This window comes from Vulpes vulpes, chromosome 14 (genome assembly GCF_048418805.1).
Source record: "Vulpes vulpes isolate BD-2025 chromosome 14, VulVul3, whole genome shotgun sequence".
Taxonomy (NCBI): Eukaryota; Metazoa; Chordata; class Mammalia; order Carnivora; family Canidae; genus Vulpes; species Vulpes vulpes.
In genome coordinates, this window is record NC_132793.1 from 119145007 (window position 1) to 119172986 (window position 27980).

General features: G+C 48.0%; 1 protein-coding gene across 3 annotated transcripts in view; it reads right to left on the bottom strand.

Moving 5' to 3' along the window:
* CRMP1 (collapsin response mediator protein 1) overlaps nucleotides 1–27980 on the bottom strand; it is a 72758-nt gene that overhangs the window by 11645 nt on the left and 33133 nt on the right. For all 3 annotated transcript variants that reach the window (XM_025998163.2, XM_072737803.1, XM_025998154.2), the window contains exons 4-9: nucleotides 27076–27240; nucleotides 13443–13504; nucleotides 11366–11446; nucleotides 5855–5923; nucleotides 4290–4410; nucleotides 1182–1338 (exon numbers count right to left, since the gene is read on the bottom strand). In XM_025998163.2, coding sequence (XP_025853948.2) covers nucleotides 1182–1338; nucleotides 4290–4410; nucleotides 5855–5923; nucleotides 11366–11446; nucleotides 13443–13504; nucleotides 27076–27240 — 655 coding nt within the window. The remainder of the gene's footprint in view (nucleotides 1–1181; nucleotides 1339–4289; nucleotides 4411–5854; nucleotides 5924–11365; nucleotides 11447–13442; nucleotides 13505–27075; nucleotides 27241–27980) is intronic.

Consider the following 27980-nt stretch of genomic DNA (forward strand, 5'->3'; position numbering starts at 1 on the left):
AAGGGATTTGGGGCACTTCATGGGTATCAGTGAGTGACACTGGAAGGCCCTTTGGGAGCCTGTGTCTTATTGGGAAAAGGCTCTGTCAGTGTGGGCTCTGGGCTCTCTGAATAAGACTCCCCAGGTGGGCCTCCTCTTCCTCACCTGGAAGAGTGGGCATCCACCCAGACAAGGTGCCAAGTGAGGTTCAATGGGGGGTGAGGCCATATCAGGCTTGGCCTTGGGGGATGTTGTGAAGACTTGTGTTCAATGCTAAGAGAAGAGGATCCTGGGAATCTCCAGGCAGAGGAGTGGCTTGGTCTGATTTGGGTTTTAAAATCTGGGTGCTTGTTGGGTATAGACTGTATCATGTTAGGGGCATGGAAGGAAGAGCACAGAAACAGGCCTATTGGAGATGAGCCATGACGGTCATCGCCAAGGGGGCAAAATGTGGTCAGATCCTGGGGCCTTTGGCCTGTTTCCTGCCATCTTCAGATATGGGCAAGACTGTGGGAGCAGCAGCTTTGTGGAGGAGATGGGGAGTCTGTCTGGACTTGGATCTGCCCACCAGACATCAGTTTGCAGACGATGAGTAAGCCTGTGGATAGTCAAGTCAAGGGTTTCTGCACCATTTGGAAGAAAGAAATCTCCATGGTAGGTTCACATCCTCACCCCCGTGGGGCTCCTCCAAAGCTAAGACCAGAAGCCTGGACTTATCCCCAATCCAGCGAATTCCTACTAGTCCTCTAGCTCCTGGCCTGATGTTGCCTCCCCCATGAAGCCTTCTACAAGTTTCCTGGTTCTGAGCATGTACCTCTGCTTCCAGGGCGGCCTGCACACCTCACCACTTAACCTTCTCTTATGGCTTAAGTGTTCTTCCCTCATGGTGGCCAATAGAAGGGAAGGGACCAAGGTGGCTGTGCTCCTACTGTGTGCAGGTACCCAGGAGGTGCTTTGCAAGTAACAGTAGGCATTTACCGAACCCTAGATTCTAGGCCATTTTCTTCCAATGTCACACATAATCAGCTCCACAGTAGGTACTATGTTCTCCTCCATTTTGCCAATGAGTAAACCAAAGCAAAAAGCCATTCTGGGTTATGTGACAAATACAGGGTGAATCTGGATTCTCGTTTCTAATCCTGGATGCTTCCCAATATTCTACACTATACCTAGTATCGCTTAGCCACCCCCTCGGCTCTCACCAGGCCAACAGGGAGGTCAAGTAGTCAGGTGTGGTAGGGTCTGGGCTCAGGGGAGGGGAGGTCACGAAGGCTGCTGCCTTGGCCCAGTTCTTGCTCCAGTAGTGGGTGCCATCAGTCCCCAGGCTGGCAGCGATGGGCTCACCGAACACGAGGGGGCCTGCAGGGGCAAACACACAGTCAAAGGTGATGGTCTTTTGAGGACGGTCTGGGGGCATGAAAGTCAGAGGATCAGAGACAGGAGAACGATGCTCTGAGGAGCAATAGGTTCTCTGCCCTTCTTCCCTGCATCACCACACAGCCCAGTGACCCCCTGCTGCCAGGCGCTGGGCACCAGCTGACCCCAGCAACCTCCCGAACTGGTAATGCTTTTGGGATTTGGAAAGGACCATTACGCCCTTTGGCAGATCTGTCAGTCCAGGCACAGGGTGGGATGTGCTGTCTCAGTGTGGAGTCTACCAGAAGCAGATCTTCAAATTCAGGAGTCAAGTTCAAGTGTCTTACTTGGGAGGTGATTCCAGGCAGCACTGGAGGGGGATTGAGGAGGTGACAGAGAAAGACGTCAAGAACAGGTGAGTTATGACCAAGTCACGGCCATGGGCACCTGCAGGTCGGGGTCGGGGCCACTGGGGCCTCGGGGAGACTGCTGACCGCACCTCGGGACCGTGCCACCCGCAGGGCGAGGGAGCCGGGCGGTGCATCCACCAACCCACCGCGGGAGGGCTGCCGCCAGAGCATTCACTCTCGGAATCCCAGGCTGCCTTCCGGGGAGCAGGTCAGAACAAAGCCCACAGGCAGAGCCTCAGATCCGCCTGCGGACAGATGCTGCCCGACACAGGCCAGGAGCATTGCCACAGCTGCGCAAGGCCACCTTGCTGCGGCAGATTTGAGCTCCGGCGATCTGGCTGTCCGGGAGCACGTCCTGCAGCGATGGGCATGTTCTGTACCCGTGCTGCCCAGGACGGCGGCCACTAGCCTTCCGTGCCTCTCGAGATGTGCAATGTTGCTAGCACAACCAAGGAAGGCGTTTAAAATTGTATTTAATTTTACTTAATTCAAATTGAAACAGGGCACCTGGGTGGCTCAGTGGGTTAAGCGTCTGCTTTCAGCTCAGGTCATGATCCCTGGGTCCTGGGATCAAGTCCCCCTCGGGCTCCCTCATGGCAGGGAGTCTGCTTTTCCCTCTCCCTCTGCCCCTCCCAACCCCCTGGCTTGTGTTCTCCCTCTCTCTCTCTCTCCCTCTCTCTCTCTCGTAAATAAATAAACAAATAAATAAATTCTTCTTAAAAATATTTAAATCGAAACAGCCACATGTGACTGGTGTTCCCCATATCCCTCCGTGTAGCTGGGACCTGCATGCTCAGCCCCCTGCGTGCTCACGACTACTTCAAGCTTCCTGTCACTGCTCTGAGCCTCCGTTTCCTTATCCTTAAAAAGGAGCCAGTCCTAAGCAAGCTGCGTTAAACGAGAGCACTCTCTTTTAATGCCTCTGTTTGTCAGTTTTCCCTTAAAAACACCAGAACAAGGGTCAAAGCTGCTCTGTCCAACACGGTCACCAGGAGCCACATGTGGCTGTCAGGCACCGGACACTGGGGTTGGTCTGAATTGAGACGTGCTCTAACAGTGGCAGACACACTGGATTTCAAAGACAGCACACAGAAAATAACACAAAATATCTGATATTTATATATAATTACATGTTGAAATAACAGTTTGTATATATATTACGTTAAAATATAGTATTTAAGATATTTTTTAAAATACAGTTAGTAATACTTTGCATATAGGGCTCCCGGGAGAAATAAGAAGCATGACGTATGCAGTGGATGCTCAATTATGGTTGTTGTGTTGTTGCTGACTTCTGTCTGGCCCTCTGCACTGACCCATAACTCCCTGGTCAGCCTCCCATGACACAGAGAGGGAACAGTCCGGCCTCGTCCAGGTCGTGAACGTCCTTGGCGAATGTCCACCAGATTAAGGACTCCAGCCACTGTCTTTGTATAACATGCTCTACCCCTCTTCTGTCTGTCATTCTCTCTCTCTCCCCTTGACTTTGGGAAGGAAGCTGCTCTGGGGACCTTCTTCATTCTTGGTCTGGTGACTGTTTGGGGACTGTGCACCTGTCGAGAAGTCCTGAGGCCTGCACTCGGGCCCCTGCTCTGAGCCTCCTGCAGATAGAACACACCCACTGAGGCCTTCACAACAGTCCTCAGCACAGCAGGCAGCCTGGTACTGGGGCCCCACTAGGGAGGAGAGGGTACCAAGGTAGGACATGAATGGCCAACCTGGAGCTGAGAAGGGTATCAGCCAACACTCACGGAGCCCTGGGGTTTCCCCAAGGACTTTACAGCTATGAGCCCATGAGGTCCATTCAGAGACAAAGCAGCAGACGCTCAAGCGGTTAAGTATTGCATCCATCTTTGAGCTGGATGGCTGGCTTCCTGGCCCACACTCACCTGATGTCCAGCACGGGGCTGTGCCCAGACCCTCTGGCTCTCAAAAACCTTCTTCCTTCCCAACACACAGCCAAGACTGTGCAGACCCCACAGTTGGCCCTGGATGCAGGCACCAACCATGGAGCCCTGGACAAGGGACCCAGGATGAAATAAGTACCCAGAGGGGACCAGAAAAAGCGTGGGAAGGATCCCAGAGCTGACACAGCCCAGCCCCATCACTGACTTGAAGTGACACCCAGAACAGAACTGGAACAATGCAGAGCTCTTTAAAATACATGGTCTCAGGGGTATGTGGGTGGCTTAGTTGATTGAGCATCCAACTCTTGATTTCGGCTCAGGTCATATCTGGGTCTTTAGATCAAGCCCTGCATCAGGCTCCATGCTGGGTGTGGAGCCTGCTTAAGATTCTGTCTCAGTAAATTAATTAAAATAAAATAAAAAGAAATAAAATAAATAATAAAATAAAATACATGGTCTCATCTGATCCCACAAGGTGGGATAATTCACCTATGGAGCTCAGAATGCTAGTGTCCAGCAGGGTGTCTCTGCCCTGGGCAGGGACCCCACCAGTGAACTTGACCCTGCTGGACAACAGATAATTCCCTTCCTTATGGCCCAGCTGCCCCAAAGGAAGCCCAGGCGCTGGGCTGCCTACCTTTCTTCCTGGCCAGGGTGATAATATCCGCTGCGCTCTTGCTCATCACCTTCGTGATGTACACCGGGCAGTTGATCCGGCCAGCGATGGTGATGGCCCGAAACACGGCCTCAGCCTCTAGCTGGGGACACAGCAATACATGGGTCACAGAAGGCAGGGGCAGAGGCAGTACCACCCCCCGAGGTCCCCAGGGCTCTCCCTAAATCAAGGTCCTTCAGTTTTCTTTAATTAAGTATGGCCAGAGGCAAATCTATTGCATCAAAGGAGAAAAATATTAATTTCTAAAAAATATTAATTTCTAAAAAAAATATTAATCTGGTTAGAGGGCTGGAAGGCAGTTATATTATGCTTGCTTGGGAGTATGCTGCATGTTCTATTAGAAGGGGACAGGCCAGGCAGGATAAAGCATCAAAAGGCCCATAAAATCCCCCATTACTGGGATCTCTGGGTGGCGCAGCGGTTTGGCGCCTGCCTTTGGCCCAGGGCGCAATCCTGGAGACCCCGGATCGAATCCCATGTCAGGCTCCCGGTGCATGGAGCCTGCTTCTCCCTCTGCCTGTGTCTCTGCCTCTCTCTCTCTGTATGACTATCATAAATTAAAAAAAAAAAAATTTTTTTAAATCGCCCATTACTTATAAATGCCTGAGGTAAGTGAACACATGTGGTAAGTGAACGCATGTGTCCAACATACGTTCCTTCGTGCATTCAACAGCCACGAGAAACCGCTTGCTGTTTGGCTTGGTCTCTGCTCCCTCTAGACCTGTGCTTCTCAAACAAAAGGAGCAGATACATGTTTTGTATTGCTTTGTTTTTAATTTCCAGTCTGGTGATGGTCCCACTGCTGGGGACTGGCACTGAGTCTGAGGGCAGCCAAGGGGGTCCCCACCCCTCCCAGGTGGACACACTGGTCACACGCCTGGAGACAGGGCAATGTCCACGTGCTAGAAGGGTTTGTAAACGCTGTCTCAGGTCTGTCCTGATCTCACAAGGGACCAGGAACACCCCTCAGGGGTCGTGGAGCTCCCATGCAGAGCAATGCACCAGATCAGGGTAAAGAGTCTATCAACTCATGTGTTGTGTCCTCAGCATCCAGCACAAGGCCAGACCCACAGAAGACACACAGACACACACAGGCACACTCTCTGCCCATCACTCCCAGGGATATTCATCCATGCTCTGGTCTTAGAACACAGTGGGCAACTTGCAGGGGAAGTTGCTTTGTCAGTTCTAAGTCTTGACCATACAGCTTCATTTTCCCATCACCAAATATACAAGGTCCTTGGTGAGGATCCTTCTATCCAGTTATGACACTGAACTGTTTGTGGGGCCTTGAGGTGAAGCTCCTGGGCCCTGGGATAAGCCTTTCCCTGGCTTCTCTGATTGATCCCCAGGCCCCAGGGCTCCCAAGTCAAGAGGGCAGACCCCAGGAAAGGCCATGTGTGCTGGGATGTTCATGTCAGGGGAATGGGGAAGGAGACGAGGGCTCTGGCCCGGCTGTTCCAGCTGGAACAGCATCTGGGGGGCCTTCAGAGAGGTCAGTCACACCCCAGGGGAGGCTCTGTTACCTCCTCAGGTCTGCTCAGAGCATGGCCCTCAGGACCCGTGATGCCCATCTCCAAGATCCGCTTCTGTTCCTGTAAGACAAGAGCGCTGAGTCAGAGACTGTAGAATGTCAGCCGGGAGAGGCCAGTCTTCCAGCCCCCTGGTTAGGCAGATGGGCAGCTGAGTCCCAGGAGGGTGAGTGGTCTGCAGGAGTCCAACTTGGGCTGCGGGGTGATCCAGCGCTTCTCGACTCCTCCACTACACCTGCCCCATTCCGCCCTTGCAACTCTGGATATCTACACCTACACCTGCTCTCTATTCGGTGCCCCAACACCAGTGACAGGTGGGGGCGGAAAGAGATGAGCTCTAAAGACCACCTACTGCCTTGCCAGTCTCTGAATCTGCTGCAGGCCTCTCCTGGGGGAAGAAAGGTAGTGTTTGGGTATTGCAAGAATGTTGAAATCAAAATTCCTAAACTGGAGTCCAGCCACAGAACTGGCCATCTCTGGGACTTTGGGCAGGTTGGTTACACTCTCTAGCCTCAGCCTCCTCTTCTTCATGCTGGGGACAAGAGTGCCTGCATGTTACAGCTTCTACAATGAGGCATTGAGGGCGCATGTGTAAGATGCCCGCACAGGACCTGTGTACAGCAGAGCTTGCTAACCGGCAGCGGGCTCTCATTACCCCTCTTCCTGGCGCCTGTCATTCTAGCAGGAAGCCTCTCCCTCAAGCTTGTCATATAGCCTGGAAATTGTTCCCTGTGCTAATGCCCCAGATTCAAACCCACTTGCTTCATGCTTTCCTTGCCAAAGGAATACTATAATTTCTCAAAAAAATTTTTTTATATTGCCCAGATGTCAGCTGTGCTAATTGTCACTGGTGCAGTTTCTGTAGCGTTCTTGGGCACATCTCCAACATGAGCCCCCAGCCCTATCAGCCATGAAAAAAAAACCCACATGATTTCAACTGCACCTCTGGTTATTAAGTTTGAGTGAATTGTAAGAATGTAAACTGGAAGCAACATCAAGGTCTAAGAGCTGGGCTGGATTTCAGCTACAGAAGATGCTGTTTACAGAGCATTTCTGCACACTGTTTACACCATGACTTCACAATATGGAGAGAGATCCCTCTGCAAGATTGTTTAACCGTCTGTTACTATTTCTGTTGGAAACAAGGCAGGAAACAAAGAAGGGAGGAGGGAGGAAGGACACAAGATGCTATCATGGAGAAATGCACAGATCACAGAAAAGACTGGAGCCGGGTTTCCAGTTAGGGATGGCGGACTGAGCACATGCGTTCTTTTTGCTCCCTTCTGAAAACTCCACAGAAATGACAGGAAAGGTCTGCAAAAGCCACAAGAATGCAGAGAAGACAGTAAGAACAAAATTTTGGAAACTGGAAAGCAGATGAGCAAAAGGTAACAGATTTATTGGAGCTGAGAAAGCTAAATCCTACGTGGGCAGTAAGGAATGCTGAGACACCCTGATGTAGAGCCCAGGAGCTGGGGGCTCCTGGCTGGACGTCTCACACGCTGCTCATGGGCATGTAGGGTTGGTTCATTCTAGAGAATGGTTTAGCAGTTACAACCGAAGTTGAATATACGTGTACCCGCCAGCCAGCAATTCCACTCCTGGGTAGACACACACAATGCCAACACAGGTTTAACAAAAGACTGAACAAGAATGTTCACAAAAGTTTTTTTTTTTTAAGATTTTAGTTATTTATTCATGAGAGACAGAGAGAGAGAGAGAAAGAGAGGCAGAGACACAGGCAGAGAGAGAAGCAGGCTGCACGCAAAGAGCCCGATGTTGGACTCGATCCCAGAACCCTAGGATCACGTCCTTCGCCAAAGGCAGATGCTCAATCGCTGAGCCACCTAGGTGTCCCTCACAGAAGCTTTTTATACTAATAGTCCCAAAGTTGAAACTATCCCAATATCCATCAATTAGAGAATACACTATGATGTATTCCTGCACTGGAATTCTACAGGGATGAAAAAAGAAAAAAATTGTTGTTTTGTGGTCAACAGGGAGGAATCTCACAGACCCTGTTTTGAGCAAAAGAAGCCAGACATGAAAGAACAAATACCATATTGTTCCATTTTTATGAAGTTCAAAACTAGGCAAAACAGATGCATATGGTGGGTGATTTCTAAGAGGCCCCCAACGGGCCCACTTCCTGGCTCCCATACCCTGTGTGACCCCTTGCAGGTGGGCTGGATCTAGCACCTTGGTTCTGATGAACAGAACATGGACTAAAGAGATGGTATCACTATCGAGAGGAGGTCACAAAGGACTCTCACCTCCACCTTGCTCATCCTCCCCTTGTTCTCCCACTTGCTCACTTGGAAGGAAGCCAGTTGCCCCACTGGAGCTGCCCACACGACAAGGAACCAAGCAAACTGTTGGGTAATGGTTAGCCACCAAGAGCAGAGGCTATCAGTCTGAGAGCTTGCAAAGAACTGAATCCTGAGGACCAGCACTTGAGTGGGACTGGAAGTCCTGCCTGACATCTTCACTGCAGCCTGTAATAGACCCCACTAAGCCACATCTGGACTCCAGACTCATGGAACCATAAGATAATAAATGGTTATTGCTTTCAGATGTTAAGTTTTGGGGTACGTTGTTATACAGAGAACCAATGTAGATGGTGGTACCCAGAAGTAGGTGTTACCATAACAACCACCTGGAGCTGTGGGAGTGGCCCTGGGGCCAGGCAGTGAATGGAGACTGGAAGAATTTCAAGGTGTGTGTTGGAGAAAACAGTCCCCAAAGTAGCCTGGAATGAACTGTCAGTAGAAAGTCGGACTTTGAGCAGCTTGGCAGTAAGAGCTCAAAAGGGAGCTAGGATGTTACTGAAGCTGGAGCTTGCTGTGTCAGAGCAGAAGGCTCAGCGGCGCTGCCCTCTGCAGTGATGTGGGAGCAGAAACGGGCCTACTGAGCCAGGAGGACAGCCCAGTGAGCTGTTGGGGGTTCTGGCTGGTTCCTTGCTGCTGCTTGGAATAAAATGTGAGAGGAAGAGTAATGGAAGCAAGGGATATTAAAAAGGAATCAGGACAGGGGTGCCTGGTAACTCAGTAGGTTAAACGTCCAATTCTTGATGTCAGTTTGAGTCTTGATCTCAGGGTCATGAGTTCAAGCCCCACACTGGGCTCCACACTGGGCATGGAGTCTACTTTAAAAAAAAAAAAAAAAAAGAAGGAACTAGGTCATGATGGCCTTGAAAATTATCTGGTTCTCCAAAGAGCAAAAGATAATGCAATTAAGACATGCCTTCACGGGGCACATGGGTGGCTCAGTCCGTTGAGCGTCCAACTCTTGACTGGCTCAGCTCATGATCTCAGTCCTGGGATCAAACCTCGTGTCAGGCTCAGCATGGAATTTGCTTGAGAGTCTCTCTCTCCCTTTCCATCTGTTCCCCAACCCACTCATTCTCTCTCTCTCTCTCTCTCTCTCTCATTCTCTCTTTCTCTCCAATAAATAAATAAATCTTTTTTAAAAATCTAAAATAAATGTCTTCTGAGAAAATATCAAATCTAGGACATAAGCCGCAGATAGTAGTCCAGAGACAAAGCTGGGGTGTGGCCCAACATTGGTGAAGAACTGGAAAGAGAGGCTAGTGCCTCCAAGGTGAATCAGTCACAGAAAGGCCCTTTAGAGAGGCTGACAGAGAACCCCCAAGAGCCTCTCTAACAAGAGCTCAGGGCGTGAGCAGGGTAGGAGTGAGTGGGCTTACCTGGAAGAAATCTGTGGGTGTCTCTTATCTGATGGATTCCCAAGGAGCAAATAAAAGCTGGGAGGACCACCTTAGGAAAACACTGTCAGCCTGGGCTGAATGGTATGAAAGGAGGCAGTGAGACCTCCAAACTCCACTGGGCAGGAAGCAGGTTCGGTGACAAGCATGTGCTATCTTTCACGGAAAGGATGGATGATGGAAGTGGGTGGACAGAACCAAGAGTCCAGAAGGTGGAGCCAAGAGCCATGCAGAACTATTCTCAGGCTCCAAGACCTAATCGGGGACTTGCCAACATGTACCCAACAGGATTTCAGAACAGCTTTGGGCCAATCCTGAAGCCTTCTGTTTCCCCTCTTGAAAAGGAATGTCCACCCATTGCTGTATGCTGTATGTTGAGTGTATGTTGAGGGGAGGCAGATAACTAGCCTCTTTGTCTCCGGAGACCTCCAGATTGTAGGAACCCAAGGAGCCTCATCTACATACACCTAGATCTGACTTAGACACTTCCAGACTTTGGGGCTGTGATGGCTCTGGAGGACTCTGGAAGGGGATGGATGTGCTCTGCATGTGAGTGGGACACCAATCACTGGTCAGAGGACAGACTGGCAGACAGCCTCTGAGAGGGCCCCCAGTGATCCTCACTTCCTGGCATTCACACCCTTGTATAATCCCAACTAAGAAGTTAAGCAAGTAGCTAACGTTCATAGTGAAGCATTAGAGCTCAAGCTTAGCCATCGTGGCGCAGCCCTGCTGTGCTCCAGAAAGGCCTTTCATCCCGGCTCTGTGCCCCATGTTATAGTGAACAAACTTTTCACATCTGAGCCCCGGTTTCCCTATCTATAAAATGGGGATGTCTGTGTCATGGAGTAGTTGTGAACATCACTATATAAAGTCCATAGCATCATGCCTCGTATTCACTACTCTAATTAGATGCATCCAAATGTTCTCCTGTATCTTGCCTGATCTTGCTTTGTGACATCATGACCCCTGGACCAGAGGCCAAGTGGCCGTCCCTGACCTCCCCCTCTTCTTCTCCATCCAGTCAATTAATGAGACCTGTGGACTGTGCTCCTTCCCTCACACACTTCACTCCTTCCACCTCCTCTATCTCCCGTCTCCATTTCTTCTAAGAATTGCAGGAGCACAACCTAGCTGGTCACCCTGAGTCTATTTCTTTTCCCATCAAATTCTCCATCCTGCAGCCAGACTGATCAAAATGGGGTCATGTCTCTCCCTCACCAAAATTTTGTATGGCTACAGCCTACTGTGTATCAGACACTGGATTTCACATACATGATATCATTTCATTTTCATGAGGCAGGTGCTTCTGGGTGAAGAGCAGGAGCCCTCACAGGGTAAAGTTCCCTGCCTGAGGTCAGAGGGCTGGGAGGCGAAGGGGCCTGGGCTCTGGCCATTATACCCGCTCCCCAGGCCTATGAGATAATGAGCAATACCAGCTTCCAGATGCTTCACCTCCAGCCTCCCCAGGTTTGCAAAGCGTCTCCATCTAATCCTTTTCTGTCCCTCATGCAAGCCCCAAGAGGGTCACAGGGCAGTTACACCAACCCTACCACACACGTGAGGAAGCTGAGCCAATAGGCAACACGGCCTGCAGAAAGCCCCCCGTGGATGGTATGAGTGTGACTCACCCTCGGAGTGTCTGATGTGCCATTCAGTTCTCGGCTGGACCCTTCACGGCCTAGCCACCTCGCTGACCGACGCCCCCACCCCTCTGATCACACAGTGACAGCACCGGGGACTGGGCCAGAATGGCAACGGTGGACAGCCATGCCACTCACCTGAGCTATCAAGTCTCCATTTTCGGCGTGGACCAAGATCACAGCTCCCAGACCCTTCAGGAAGGTGAAGGCTTCATAGAGCTGAGGGAGAAGAAACGGGGTGGGGGGAGTGGTAAAAATATCATAGGCTGAGCATTTGCAAAGACAGCTCTTCTGCTCATAGTGTCACCGGCCCACCGGCCCCTGCAGAGGCAGCACGGCTGCTCCGTTCATACCGATGGAATGCCTGCTCAACCAGGTAAGCCTGGGAAAGGCTCTCCCCTTGATCCTGATGCGCTCTGGATCCCAAAGCAGGAGGCTGGGGGTAGAGCAGAACCAGGCCGAAATGCCCTCAGCCTTGGTGTGCGTTGTGCCTTTTGCTTTGGTGGTGGCTCTGCCCCACTGAAGTGCCTGCATTACCGCTGGGGACAGTGTGCTGGGAAGCTGGCTTCAGCTCCGCCGACACTGGGTAACTGAGCGTGCTCAGCCTGTGCTGTGGGCGGAGTTCTGTAATAGCTCTAACACTCAGATAATACACACCCTGCCAGCCATCAGCTTATTTAGGCAACGCAGGCCCTGCCTGCTGCCCGTGCCCTCTTCCCATCTGCAGAGGATCTGCACTCAGACAGGTGCCCGAGGTGAGGACCAAAGCCACCACGTTCCTTCTCCTGGGCCTCTTGCATTTCACCCTGGTTCTGTATGCATGCGAGACAGCACCCCACCCTCGGGACGTGTGCTTTTAGACGTGGACAGCAGGTGGTGATGGGGGGCGCTTTGGGGGCAGGAAACACCTTCCAGGATCCCCCCTGGCTCAACTCCATCTATCCCTGGGGCTTTGGTCGTTAGAATGAAACAGGTGAAGACCTCAATTACCCTAGACAGACAGAGAGCTACTTTGTCATGAGACTGAACCAACTTTAGCCTTTTGGTGTCAAATCAAAGTCCTCCAGGGCATCTTAGCGTAAGTTAGTCTCTGTAACTCCAAGCATTTATTTTGAGAGGCAAGACCTAGATATGTCTCCCACTGATATCAAAGTGTAGGTGATATGGAATAACAGCTTATCAATGCCCATATGTGTGCCTGGCACTGTCCTAGAGTCTTGTATTAGCTCATTGAGTCCTCTGATACCCTGTAGGAGGCAGGTGCTCTAACGAGTCCTAAGGCACAGAGAGGTTGGGAAAGCTGCCTCAGGGGGCACAGCAAGTTGAGGATTGCAGCCAGTCTGGCTAGAGCACCCACGCCCTTTGCCACCACACTGCCCCCACCATTTTAACCAGCAGAGGGCAGGGCAGTGATAATAAACACAAACCAGGAGTCCCAGTGGTGTGAGGAGGCCAGGTGCCCGCAGACAGTAACCCCGACACCCACATCACTACAGCATCACCTTCTCAAGCTCCTCTCGCCCACATGACAATTGTTTGAAGCTGGCACAGCCAGAGGTGACCACACTGAGGGAGTAACCTCAGCCATTCAACTAGCTGGAGAGACAGCCAGGGCTCCCCCCTGGGTCAGAGCTAATGACTTGGTGCCTGAATTTGCTATATCTCCAGAATGAACTGCTGAGATTTTGGAAAAGTACAGTTTCCTGTACAGAGCCCTACCAATGAGCATCTGTCACAGGATCTAGGAGTCTGTCTTTTTTTATTATTATTTTATTTACTTATTTGAGAGAGAGAGAGAGGGAGGAAGAGGGAAAGGGAGCAAGAATCTGAAACAGAACACAGAGCCTGACATGGGACTTGATCCCACAACCATGATTTCATGACCTGAGCTAAAGAGTCAGATGCTTCACCAATTGAGCCACCCAGACACCCCTAAACGTCTGTCTTTTTAAGGAACTTTTTAGATGTTACTAAGGATGAGATGGGTTTGGGAACCACCAAGCAACCGACTTGACCTCACACTAGTAGCCAGAAAGGAATGCAGGCCCAGCAGAGGTGGGGACCACCATAGGTCACACAGCAATTTAGTGTCAGAACCAGGACTTGAACCCAGAGCTCTCTCCCGCCTGTTCTGACAGCTCCTTTGCCCTGTGCTGCCTTATGCAACAGAGTGGCCTATTCCTGTCCCAGAAAGGAGGTGTGCAGGAGGACCTACCTGGCTATCAGACATTTGATAGAGATCCTTATATGCCATGTAGACTTGGAAGGAATTGACACCTGTTTCAAGATAAAAAAAGAAAACAGAAAAATGCATTTAAGAAAAAAAAAAGCGTTCCTTTCCAGTAAATCAATGATCATAGTACAGAGTGGTAACCACAAAGATAGGTGTCACTAGAACTCACAGAGGGGGCATCAAAACCAGCCTGGGCTTGTGGGTGAGGGGGGTCAAAGGAGGCTTCCAGAGAAGTCAAACAAGCTGGATCTGAAGGAAAAGAAGGGAGGAAGAAGAGGAAGAGGGGGAGGCGGAAGAGGAGGGAGGAAACTGGACCAAGAGGAGGGTGAACATGGATGGTAAGGTAGACGAAAAGACAGAGTGTGAAGGTACTAGAAGTGTGCCTTGGCTGGATTCAAGGGACCATGTGCTTTTTTTTTTTTTAATCCTCTACTTTTTTTTATTATGGTAAAATACATATAACAAAATTCACCATCATAGCCATTCTGAAGTGTACAATTCAGTGGCATTTAGTGCATTCAAAATGTTGTGCAACCATCACCACGATCTACTCGAGCATGTGTTTTTTTTTTTAAATCTTATTTGAATATTTTTTTAAATTTTATTTATTTATTTATGATAGTCACACAGAGAGAGAGAGAGAGAGAGAGAGGCAGAGACACAGGCAGAGGGAGAAGCAGGCTCCATGCACCGGGAGCCCGACGTGGGATTCGATCCCCAGTCCCCAGGATCGCGCCCTGGGCCAAAGGCAGGCGCTAAACCACTGCGCCACCCAGGGATCCCGAGCATGTGTTTTTAAAGCAAGGAGTGACATGATCAGAATTTTTCGTCTCAGGAAGACTATTTTGGAAGGAGTGTGGAGGATGGTCTACAGAGCATCATAGGGAAATGGCAGATGGTAAGAGGATGCAGAAGGCCAACAGGACAGGTGTGCTGAGGCTCTGAGTAAGGGCAGGAGCTGCAGGGGTGAGGTGGGGTGGGGGATTCAAGAAGGTTGAAATGGCAGGACTTCATGGGCTGTGTGGACAGGCCAGGAGGGAGCAGGGGACGTAGGAGATTCCTTCCTAACACACCTTCCAGTTGCTTGAGGACAGGGACCATGTCTTATACACTCTTTCAATTTGCACACCCACTATATGTGCTGTGCCATTAATGTTTGCTCATGGAATCCAGAAATGTTTGGGTAGGAATACGAATTTAGGGCAAAGTATTAAGTGGAATTGATACTTTATACTAAAACAATAGTGAAGACAATCCTAAAGTCTTTTCTTGTGCAGAAAACCCTAGCCACAAAAATTCCCCATCCAAATTATCAGAAAAAAATTTAAAGAGAAAAATAACATTCAGAAATTAACATTAAAAGTATCAGTTTTGAATTCATCAAGTATACTTAAATAAAAATAGGCAATTACTTGGTAGTGCATTCCTTGTAAAGACAAGTCCTTTTTAAATATAAAAACAAAACCTCATATATGCAGACACACAGATCAATTATCAGTGAGAAAACAGGTAAAACTACAGTGAGAGATAAGTTCATAACCTTAAATGCTTCCTTACTTCTTTAACATAAAGGGAAGCAAATATTGACCTAGTAAGCTCCCATGATAAGAATTTTTTTTCATGCTAAGAAATTTTTAAGAAAAGGACAATTCACCAGAAATTAGAAGTAAATGACAAATAAAAACAGAAATAATGAATTAACAAACATGGTAAGATTAATAAATACACCCTAGAACTCCATCTTGGGGGTGAGTGGACTGAGTCAAGTCATCTCATATTGAAAGCTGTCTCAGGGATCCCTGGGTGGCGCAGTGGTTTGGCGCCTGCCTTTGGCCCAGGGCGCGATCCTGGAGACCCGGGATCGAATCCCACGTCGGGTTCCCGGTGCATGGAGCCTGCTTCTCCCTCTGCCTGTGTCTCTGCCTCTCTCCCTCTCTCTCTGTGTGACTATCATAAATAAAGAAAAATAAAAAAAAAAAATTTGAAAGCTGTCTCAAAAAAATCATGACAGATTTGAATTGTTATCAGTGGAAATCTTCTGTAGGGTAATTCTTAAAACCTCAAAACAGAAAGCAAACAACCAACACGGTAAATATATATGCAACAAATTTAACAGAGGTTTTAAAAAAGATCCTCTGATTTAGAAAACACCAGACAGCAGTTATTTTGGAGGGAGGAGGGTGTTATGAGGGGCCCATGGCGATTCCACTGGGGGGTATCTGGCAAAGTCCTACTGTTTGCCTGAGTGGGATAGCCTTGTAATAATTCATAAAGCCACAGTTTTTAATTTGTGTGGTTTTTCTGCTCCTGCTTTATGCTAAAATATTAAAATAAAAACAAAGAAGCCAAAAACCCCAAAGGTAAACAGTACTTTCAGATAATTTAAGAAAAAAAAAAGTGGCTAATAAAGATAAAAATATTTGCTCCTATTTATAATCAAAGTAATTCAAATTAAAACCTCAGGACTCTACCACATTTTAAAATATGTTGCCCAGTGCTAGTCAAAGTGCATCAAAATGAGTCCCTCCTATATACCAATTTGCACCTGCTTAAAAAACCAATTAAGCAATGCATATCAAGAGTAGCAAATGTTCTCATATGTTTGGCCTGATAACTCCACTCCTAGCAACAGAGCCTTGGAAACACAGTGAGCTCTGGAACTCCCCAAACCTCCCAAATTCACATATGCCATCATCATAGTTTTTCTCCAAGGAAGCGGCATGGAACACCAATTCTCAAAGATTGTGCTGAGCCCTTACTGGACTGTCCACCCATTGATGATACACGCCAGTTCTCAGAAACCCCTTACTCTATCTACCCCATGCCCTTGGAAGCAGCCATGTCCATACCAGGTGACCCCAGACCACAGAGGTTAGTGCAGGGCTGGGCACCTGGCAGATGTTGAGCTGAGCCAGGAGGAGGGACAGAGTCCACCTAACACCCAGAAACTGGCTGGTCTCCAAAACAGATGTACAGATACATGGCAGGCTGCTGACTTCCAGCCTGGTGGCTACAGAAGCAGAGAATGCAGGTCAAGGGTGAGGGGAGAACAGGGTTGGCTCAAAGACAAAAGCACAGATGAGCACGGGGCAAGGCTCCCTGGCGTGGAATCCTTGGATACACTAAGGCAAATCTGCTTCATTAAACTTAAGCCAAGCTCTAGGGGGATTCTGTTGTTTGCAATCAAACCTGGAGATGCTAGTATCTAGATTGGTGAAGAAAAATGGATTCATCAACAGTGAACAGGTTTTTTTGTTTTGTTTTGTTTTGTTTTGTTTTTACCATAGGGCTTCTCACAGATTTTAACATGATCATGTGCATTAAGAATATTCAAGAACAGAATAAACAGAGAGCATTTCCCAAACTTATTGGACCTCAGATGCCCTTTTTCATGAAATATTTATTTCCTCACTCATCAAATATTTACTAAGTACTTACTATGCATGAGCATCATTCTAGAAGTTAGAGATACAGCTGTGAATAAGGAAGGAAGAATGCCTGTCTACATTCTACTAGGAATAAGCCATAAGCAAACAAGTAAGTAAGGTAATTTCATGCAGAGAGGGGAGCTAGGAACAAATTAAACAGGATGGTAAAATTTTTTAAAGTTTCACAAAAGTTTTACAGTGACTCTATCTCTCCCAAGAGGCAGATCTATTTCTCCACTCCTTGATCGCTGGCTGGTCTGGAGACTCTCCCTGAGCAAGGGCATGAAGCAGAAGTGGTGCCATATTGGCTCTAGCTGTGCCTTGGGACTTCATGTTCACCTTGGAGCCCCATGTGAAGAGGTTCAGGAGAACCTTCTGGAAGACAGGTCATGGAGATGTACGTTTTGTTTATCCATTCACCCACCAGCGGACATTTGGGTTGCCTCCTCCTTATGGCTGTTGTGCCTAGCGCTGCTATGAACATGGAAATCTCTCTTCAAATCCCTGCCTTCAAGTCTTCTGGATAAATACCCAGAAGTGGAATTGCTGGATCATAGGGTAGCTCTATTTTTAATTTTTTGAAGACCCTCCATATTGTTTCCCACAGCAGCCACACCAGTGTACATTCCCCCCAATGGGGCCCCAAGGCTGCCATCTCCCCACATCCTTGTCAACGCTATTTATTTTCAGTTTTTTCAATTACAGCCCTTCTAATGGGGATGAGGTGGTATCTCATTGTGGTTTTAAAAGTGGCTATTTTCAACCACTGGGTTTTGGAGTGGTTTGTCACAAAACAAAGGCTAACTGATCTAGAAATCAATGCCTAGAGGTCAGGGGCCATAGTGGCCAAAACCTAACATTTGTGGCACTGGCCTTGGGACTGTGTAGAGGGTGGAGGTCAGAACAGTCCCGTGGAAACTGTACACCAGAGGCTAGGGAAAAATCGCCAACAAACTGATAGTGGAAGGTGGGAAAGGGGCCACTCATATTAGGCAGCAGCAACACAAAAGGAAAAAACTGCCACTTGGGGTAACATGGAGAAAAATGTACCCCCAAGAATCTGCATATCTGCCTGAAGTGATTTCCGTGAAGAGCGCAGTTACATGCTTAAAGGCCAGTTGGTTTCTTTAAGCCAAGTATGATGAAGTGCCAGAAGGTAGACATCAAATAGGACCAGAGAGACAAGGAATGGTTCAGTTTGCAAGCAGGATTCAGTGGACACACAGGGCTGCTTCTCGTCTCTATTCCTTCCAACCTACAAATAGTTAAAGGAAAAAATGGACCTCGGGGTAAAGATTAAATCAATGATGTGCCCAGAACTCTTTGTTAAGACCTCCTAAAAACTCAAGGTGGTGCCTAGAAAACTTCCCTGAGCAGACAAAAGAGCTTCCAAGAATCTTAAAGGCATCATCACATGGCACACACCAACAGCCACCTAATGTAGAGGGAAGCTCATCTCAAAAAAATATTTGTCCGGTGGACTGAGCTATAATGTGATCCATCAAAAAACCCACAATGTTTTTTTTTTAAAAAAAAAAAAAAAACATACGCTCTTTGATGAAAAGAGACAGCCTGTTCAAAATGAATGGGGTCTCTGGCCACCAACTTTCTATGGGTAGGAAAAGGGCTAAGAAAGGCACTTTGCTGCAAACATGGGCCATTTTTATGGAAAGAGAACTATATCTCCAAGGGTCAAACCAAGAGTCCAAAGGACAGAGCCTGAGCTATGCAAACAATGGCCTAGGGCAGGGGACAGGAAGCTTTCCTATAAAGGGCCAGAGAGTAAATCTTATAGACTTTGTGGGTCACATACATGTAGTTTCTGTCACATACTCTTTGTTTTTTGGTGGTTGTTTTGTTTAAAAAAAAAAAACAAACTTAAAAATGTAAAATCATTCTTGGGTGACAGGCTACATAGAAACAGGCAATGGAGCTATATTAGGCCACAGATTGGGGTTTGCCAAGCCTTGAACTTGGGTACTACTCCCAAGAAGGACTGGCCCCAATGAAGAACTATTCTCTACTCCCAGAGAAGATCTTCCCAGCAGTATGTATCCAACTGGATTCCAGAATTTCTATGAAGTTATGACTGTGCACCACTAGTTTTCTCTCTTTTCAAATGGGAGTGTTTGTTGTGGTTGTCCTGTCCAAGCACCACCACCGTAATGTGGGGTGCATGGGGTGGGGAGGCACACAACTCATCTCTTAGGTTCCTTGGATCAAGAGAAGCCACACCCAAGGAACCTCATCTAGATCCTACATAGATGCTCATAATGAGATCCTGGACTCTGAACCTGATGCCAAAACCAGATGGCATTTTGGAGTGGCTGAGGGGGGTGAGTGAGAATATTCTGAATGAAAGAGAACTATACTAATTGTGGCCAGATGAGACACAATTTAGATTAAAGTGGCCACAAATTCTTCCAGGTTCCTTCCATCAGAGGTGGAATCTTTTTCCCCATTCCTCAAATCTGGGATACTCTTGTGACTTGACTTGACCAACAGGACGTAATTGAAATGCTGATGTATAAGTTCAAAGCTTAATCCTCTAGGCCTTTCAGCTTTTACACTCACCTCTTAGAATGCTATCACCAAGCAAAGAGGTCCAGAGAGCCCATTAGAGGATGAAGGATCATGTGCAGAACATCCCCCAGCCATCCCAGTTGAGGCCCAAATGTCTGAGTGAGCCCATGTGAGATCAGTAGAGAAACTGCTCAACTGAGCCCAGATGCAATTGTCACCCAATAGTGTCACAAGGTAATTAATGATTATTGTTTTAAGTCCCAGTTTTGGAGTGGTTTGTTACACGGCTAAAGCTAGCTGATACACAGGGCAATGTGATAGAAAGACTGTGGAAGTTCCTGCAGAAAGATCCAGAAGGTTCATACCAATGGTGGAATGACACAATTGTCCTTGCATTGCTATTTTTAGAACATAGCCAAGTGACACAGGCTAAATATTTGACCCAAGTGACACAGCCCAGCAATGAGCCAATGTGAGTTCTTCTCCTCTTTACGGGGCTTGGTTTTTTTTTTTTTTTTTCCTCTCTCTTCTTTTCAATGATTTCTAAATTAAAGTTTCTATTTTGAGAGTGAAACACTGCTGGCATCCATCAAAACTAATAAGTACTATTAATAGTGTCTGGGGTCTGTGGCTTAGAAAACACAGGCAGGACTCCCCTGTCGGTGGTTTATAAAAAATCCCATCCTAGTCATTCTCCCCTGCCAAGTCCACACACTTGCTGGCACCACCGTTTTCCAGAATAACTTCCTCTTGTATTTTGAGATTTCTAAAATAAGCCATAAACTGCTTGATCTAAAGATGGATCCAAGTGCTGAGCGATGGCTCTCATGCCACACAGGCTGAGCCTGTACTTAGGAGAGGCACTGTGGGCCTGTTCTTTTGGCAGTCTGAATGCAGTGTGAAGAGCACCTGGCAAGAAGGAGGTCGGAGGCTGGCAGCAGCTTTAAGGAGCTGCAATCTGTGCCCTGGATAAGGGCTCCCAGCAAAGGGAGCACCCAAGGGAGCTAAATCCAGCCTGAGCCCCAGCTGCCAAGCCTGTGCCCTGAGAGAAAGGCACGTTCTTCCAAGGCACCAAGAGGGTAACTTTTTGAAATTCTCACAAAGACACCAAAGTGCTAGCAGTAGCTTGGTCAGGGAGCCGAGTCCAGATGCTAGCTGCTGTGTGACACTGGGGAAGTGACTGCACCTCTCTGGGTTTCCATTTCCATTTCTAAAACAGGCAGACGGAACTATATGAGCTCTACCTTGATTTCTTGTCCTGAAAATTTCCTGCCCTTATTTTTACAGTCCAATGATGATGGCCATCCAGATTCCTGAGCCAGCCCTCTGACTTAGAGAGGGCTGTGCTAAAAATGCTTTAGGAAAGGAGACCAGGTGTGTTCCTCCCTCCCTCTCTTCCTTCCCTAACTTACTCATTCATGCATTAAGTATTTACTGAGAGCTTACTCTATGCAAGACGTGTGCTAAAAAAAAACACTTGGGGTACAGGAGTCGGTAAGAGCATCTTTCAGGAACTTAGCTCTCCAATATTTGCTGTACCTCTCCTAGGTGTAAGAATCTGAGGAAAAACCCTTGAAAGCCACATAAGCAACTTGACACTGACCGTGGGGATACTGTGGAGTCACTGCAGGTGTTCACACTAATTGCTTTTTTATATCCCATATCTATGGCTGGGAGAATAATGCACTGGAGGAGTAAGACTAGGTGCGGAGACCAGGGATGAGGCCAAGGAGGAATCTGGACAAGACACAGTGAGCCCCCCTACCAGGAAAGGGACTTGGGTGGAGACCCATAGTCAGAGCTGAGCTACTGCAGACACAAAGTAAAGGATCCAGTGACGGATGGGGAGGGGAGAGAGTGGGAAAGGCACATGGAGAATGACCACTGACATGGTTCCCATGCCTTGAGTGAATGGCTAGACAGGGGTTCCCCTCACAGAGACGGGGACCCAGTGTGACAGCAGAGTTTACTGGAAAGGGTAATGGGTTTGGGAGAACCTGGTAAGTCTGAGCCCCCAGGGGGCATCCTGAAAGCCATATCCTACGTGAGCTGGGGCCAGGGTCACAGGGGGATGGATGGTGAGGATACTATGGAAACTGAAGGCCCCTCAGGAAGGTGAGCCTGGACTGGAGCCCTGAGGTCACCACCATTCACTGAGACCTTGGGAAGGAGAAAGAAGACCAGGCAGGGCTGGGTGGGGCTTGTAAATGATCCCACCTGTGTTTTGATGGAGCGACGGGTGTATCGAGGAGGGTAAGTGGCTTCAGCCAAGGCTCATGACAGTGCTGCTTGCCTTGAGGATGAGAAGGAATCCATGCACTTGGGAGCCCTGATAACAACATCCTTTATAACCATCCACCCAACTTCAGACACAAGACTGGCCAACAGGAAGGAAAAGGCAAGAACAATTGTTCTGGACAGGGGCCAGCCTCTACTGAGGAGCCTCGAATTTCTTATCTTGTTTCCCCTCCAGACCCTCTGGTCCTAGCAACACCTATAGTCCATCTGCGTTAACCCTCTGGGTGCCAGAGGAGGGCACTTTGCTGGCCCATCCACCCTAGAGCAGAGGGTTCAGGTCGTCTCCTTCAGGGAATGTGAGGTAGAGCCTGTGACCCATCCTTGGGCCAGGGGGTCATAGGAGGCTGATGTTCCTTTGGGTCACTGCTAAAACCCTGACACAGGGGTGGACACAGGGCAGGCCCTGAGCAGCCATCTGGCCAGTGATCCTGACTCTGCTTTGCATCAGAACACCTGAGCTTTGCAAACACATCCCTCTGGGAATTTGGGTTCAGCTGTCTGGGGGCCAGGCTCTGTTCAGCTTCCACGAGCTCCTTGGCCTGGCAGAACTAGCGATCTAATCCAAGCGCCTCCTTCTCCCAATGAGACAACTAAGCAGGAAGCCACTGTGTGCCAGGAACAGAGAGGAGAAAAACCCACTCCTACCGGAGTACTTTCTGCAGATGAGGGCAGCGAGAGCCCTGAGCCCCACAACCCTGCTGGAGAAGCCCCCTCTGGGGCTGTGAGAGCTCCAGGGGGACACCAGCCTGGAGCACAGAGCAAGCAGGAAAGGCTTCCAGGAGGTGTGGTTGCTTGAGCCCATCTACAAGGATGAACGTCCAACATTGGACTGGTTTAGGGCCTCCCTCCATGTCTCAGAGGCACCACTATTAAGTATCCCAGGGGCCATCAAACAATGAACAAGGCTGAAGTCCCTGGCAGGAGAGGGGGTAAGTGTTGAGGATCCTGCCTAAGGGACCACACTGCCTCAGGTTCCTGGGAGGGGGAGACAGGCGGTGGGTGTGAGGCCCCAGAGATGACATGCTGCTTCCTGACCAAAGCTCTACTATTGAGGGCACTGCCTCTGTGGGTGGCTGTATAGACACCAGCCCTTCTCACTGCAGTCTGCTGTCCTGCCAGAGCCCATCAAGTGTGGACGCGGGCCCCTGGCCCTGGCAGCACTACTTCCTCCTGCATCACCAAGGCAGGTCAGGGTAGGACCTCTCTCCACAGAGGGCACCCCTTTTATTTCACTCCATGTGGAGTATCAAGGGACATATGGAGCAGCAAGCTCTGCATGAGGTCCCCAATGCCTGGGTTCCAGTTGGGCTTAGTAGCTCACCATCCATAGTACCTCAAGTAAAGCAATCCCCACCATGTACTATGTACCTCTGGGGTTGCTGTGACAACAAACACCTGGCATCCAGGTGGAGAATTAACACTGAGCTCAGACTGTGGGTTTTGCACCCAGTAACAGAGCCCTAGTGCTATGGATGAGGGGCCACTGTGCAACCTCAGAGAGAGTCAGCTAGGGGACTCGCCCAGCATCACATGGCCAGGAAGTGGAAGGGTAGGGTTTGAACCCAGGCAGCCGACTGCTGGGATCATCCTACACCCTGCTGATTCCTGTAAGGTACGTGACATAAGTCATTCCAATGGGACTTGTCTGAGAGAAAACAGTAATGCTGCCCAATTGTAGAAACGAAGCCAAGTTAGAGACAGACCCAGCAGCTTTCTCACTGGGCTCTGGTCAATGGAGCTGCCAAACTTGCTCCTGGAAACCACGCCCCCTTCACCCACTCCCCCTTCATTGGTGTTGGCTCCCCAGCCCAACACCAATAGGCCCACACAGATGGAGGGTGGACAGCACCCAATGTCCACTTGCAGAGCTATTCGCCCTATGAAATCTTTGCACAGACAAGCATGAATATCTTTACAAAAATGTTTTCCCATAACACTATTTGAAATAGCAATTGGAAATAGGCTGAAGTGGATGCTGTCATGAGCCCCTTCAGAATGAAGGACTTCTCCCCCTCCCCCAGCTGCTGGGAGAGCTGCAGGCAGATGACCCTCAGCTGTCAGCCCTGTTTGAACCATCCTCCATGTACAGAGTAGCTCAGCTCAAGGCCATGCCCCATCCCAGCGGGGCCATACCCAGTGCCTGGCTGATGGGAGCTATGAAGTCCCCAGCCCCCTTGGCTTCCTCAGGATCCCTTGGCAGGGTGTCCAGGTCTCAGAGCTCCTTGCAGCCAATCTTATTTCCTGGGCTTCACTCACAGGTGCTGATCCAATGATCACTCTGGGAGAGGCAAAATAACAGCCCCCCCCCAACCCAAGATGTCCCCACCCTAATCCTCAGAACCTTTGAATATGGTGCCCCCACAACAAAGGGAACCTGCAGATGGGATTAAATTAAGGAGCCTGAGAGAAAAGATCATCCTGTATTACCTGAAAGGGCCTAGTGTGATCACCAGAGTCCTTTTTAGTGAAAGAAGCAGGGGAGAAGTCAGAGTCAATGTTGGGGGAGGCAGTGGCTAGAAGGATCAGAGGTCATGAGCCAAGGCATATGGGCAGCCTGTTGGGGGCAGAAAAGGCAAGGAAGGGTTTTCCCCAGGGCCCCCAGGAAGAACCCGCCCCACCAGCACCTTGAGTTGACCCCTAAGGCCCAGGCCCACTTCAGACTTCCTGCCTCCAGAACTGCCATTTGGGTTGTTTTACACCACAAGCTGGGGGTGCTTATTATAGTAGCAATAGGAAACTAATCCACACTCATTTCCTGCAGACTAATCTCTAGAGTTTGCTCCCTGGGAGCCCTGACAACACAATTTTAAATATTTTCCAATAGGAAGTAGATCAACCCAGTACCTCCATAAAATTGAATACTCTGGAGGTCTTATCAGAAATGATGGAATGATGATAAAAGAAATAACTAAAAACACAGAAGCCACTGGATGTTATGCTATATGTTGGCAAATTGAACTACAATTTAAAAAAAATGTAATTAAAAAATAAATAAAATAAAAACACAGAAGCCTTACCAGGGGCCAGCGGTATTCTAAGTACTTTATATGTATTTCCTCTCACTTGATCTTCAAAACAACCTTTTTATGACCTCTATTTTCCAGATAGGGAAACTGAGATATACAGATATTGAATGACTGGCTCAAGGTCACATGTTGCTAAGTGGAAGGGCCTGGTGATCTACAGCATTTTATTGAGTGAAAAAAAGCATGGTGCAAGATGATGCACATTACAGTTGCATGCATATAAGGGTGATGTATGTGTAAGTGTGTATACACTTACACAAATAGGAAAATTGCCTGGGAAGATGAACACCAAATTATCACTTTTTACTTTAGACACTTCCAAATTGTTGTTTCTCAATAAACACGCACTAATTCTGAAACTTAAATCAATAAAAAAAATTCTATATTAGGAGTTGGACACTTAAAACCATGAATGCTCCTAAAAACTTCCCCAAATCACTTCTGTGCAGGTATCTGGCCAAGAGAAGAAAATCCTCTGTCTTCTTCTAAGACAATGCAATAAATACTACCCCACAAAGTCCCCCTCCTGACAGAGCTGTGGCACTCTCCTGTGACCGGGTGTTCCATCTGACCCTCCTCCACATCCCCACATGTAATCAGGCTGCTAATAATGATGTGATGCAGCCCACGGTGTAAAGTGGGAAACTACTCAGGATTTAACACTAGGTAAGAAAGGCAAGACACAACATGGTAAATTCCCTTGGATTATGATTCTATACAAGAGTGTGATTCACAACAACTGCAATGAACAGACATTGCCTTCTCGATATGGAGAACTCAGACATACAAAACCCAAACTCATAAGTGGGCAAAGAACATAACTGGACATTGACATAAAGGTATGCAAAATGTCTACCATAATTAATGATAAAAGAACTACAGTGTATAGTGGTAGATTGAATTTGGCTCATCGAATTTGCAAGCATTTTATAGAGGAAAGAACACCCAAAGGTGCAAACATGCAAAGAGCCAAAGACCGGGGGATTATGGGCATGAAAGTGTGTGCACCTTTCAGGAAAGCAATTTGGCTAAAAGTGTCATGATCTTGTAAAATGTTAAAACCTTGACCCTATACTTCCAGTTCTGGAAATCTAAGGAAACAATTAGAGATACAAACAAATGTTTATATATGAAGATGTTCACCATAACACTATTTACAATAAAGCAAACAGCACCTAAGTGCCCAATAAAAAGAAAATAGCTAAGCAAGTTAACCATTGCATTGTACATTACAAGTCATTAAGAAGTTATTAATGAAAAGTAATGATTACTCATAAAATGTTAAGTGAAAACAGAAAGATTCCAAATAACTACTTTCGTCTAACTATATAAGGAGAAAATCATCTAAATAGAGAATGGAAAGCAATAATCCTTAACATGAATGTAAGTGGTAACTGGGGGTAGGGCCAGAAGAGAAACATTTTTTTTTCCTTCTCTTGATTTTCTGACTTTCTTATATTGTGGCAAATATACTTTTATAATGAGAAAACAGAGTATCTTACAAATTGAAAACACCCCTGAGCTCTCCTTGAAGCATTTCCTTCATCCGAGGCTGCCTCTTCAGAGAGCCTCCAAAACTGCTCCTCTCCCAGACTGAGCACTCCTGCCCTGGTTCATCCTGTTCTCGTATTCTTTGCTTCATGTACCTTCAGTTCAAGTCACCTCAACACGATGCACACTGTAGTGTCCACACTGTGCAGGGATGCCCAGTATGAGCCCAAACAGAAGTGAGCTGCAGTGGGATAGAGATAGATAGACTCCCTCCCCATAGAGCTCAGGGTTTAACAGAAGAGCCAGACAGAGAACCAGTGTCCCATAATCCAAGAACAATGGAGAAGGTGCCCCCTCAAAAGGCCAGAGTAGCTTGATATGGATATTTAAGGGATGAGCAATTCTGATTGGGGAAATTGAAGAATGTGCTAGTTGATGTTGGGCAGCAGGGTAGAAGAAAGGGCATTCCTGGCAGGGGGGTACAGCCTGAGCACAGGCCCAGCAGTGAAGCAGGTTTCAGGGGATGGCACCCAGGATAACAAGTACCCCAGATGTGTTTAGGTAGAGAAAGAGAAATGAGCCTAGATCAGCAAGAGCCTTGCATGTTAAGCTAACATGAAATCAGGCTTTCTTCTGTGAACCCAGGGATACCACCAAAGGGCTTGAAAAAGAAGAGGACAGATTCCTTAAGGAGGATCCTGTTTTTCCATTGTTTATGTGGCAGTGTGTAGCTCATAGCTGGGCTCACAGCAAATGCAGATAAAGGGATTTTTTAACTCTTACATAATGAGACGCAACAAAGAACCGGGGATTCCAGAACTGTACCCCCATTCTGAGGCTTTAACTGACCTTTGTCCTGCACCAGCACCTCCAACTCCTCCCGAACACCATCGTACCAGCTTGTGATGTCCACATGGAGGGAATAGTCGCAGCAGGATTTGGTGTCAGCTGCTTCATGCCATTTCTCGAAAGAGGTCAGCAGGCTAGACCCAGGTTCAGGGACAACATGGTCAACTATGAAAGAAAAATATGTATCAATATTGTAAAACAGGACTCAAGCTGTTCCAATGGTAGCCTCAAGTAGCTTCTTCATCCCATCACCATCACATCATCATCATCTCCATCATCACCATCACCATCATCATCATCACCACCTTAAATATCATGATCACTATAATCATCACCATCATCATCATCACCATCATTATCATCACTATCACCATCAGCATCACCACCACCTTAATCACGACTATCACCCCATCATGACACCATCAACACCATCACCACCACCATCATTACAATCATCAGCACCACCACCACCATCATCATCATCATCATCGCCACCCTCTTCATCATCACTGTCAATACTGCCATCACTGTGACTATCATTACCATAACCATCAACAGTGACATCATCACCATTGTCATTGTCATCTTCAGCAGCAGCAGCATCACCGTTATTTACTGAATGCTAACTATGCTTCAGACACTGCCACAAGGCTTTCTATAAATTATCTCATTAAATCCTCCCAACCATCCTGTGAAGTGACTATTAATATCTCCCTTAGCAGAAGAAGAAACTGAGGCTCAAAGAGGGTACGGAACTTGTCTAAAGTCACCACAACGGGATCCCTGGGTGGCACAGCGGTTTGGCGCCTGCCTTTGGCCCAGGGCGCGATCCTGGAGACCCGGGATCGAATCCCACATCGGGCTCCCGGTGCCTGGAGCCTGCTTCTCCCTCTGCCCGTGTCTCT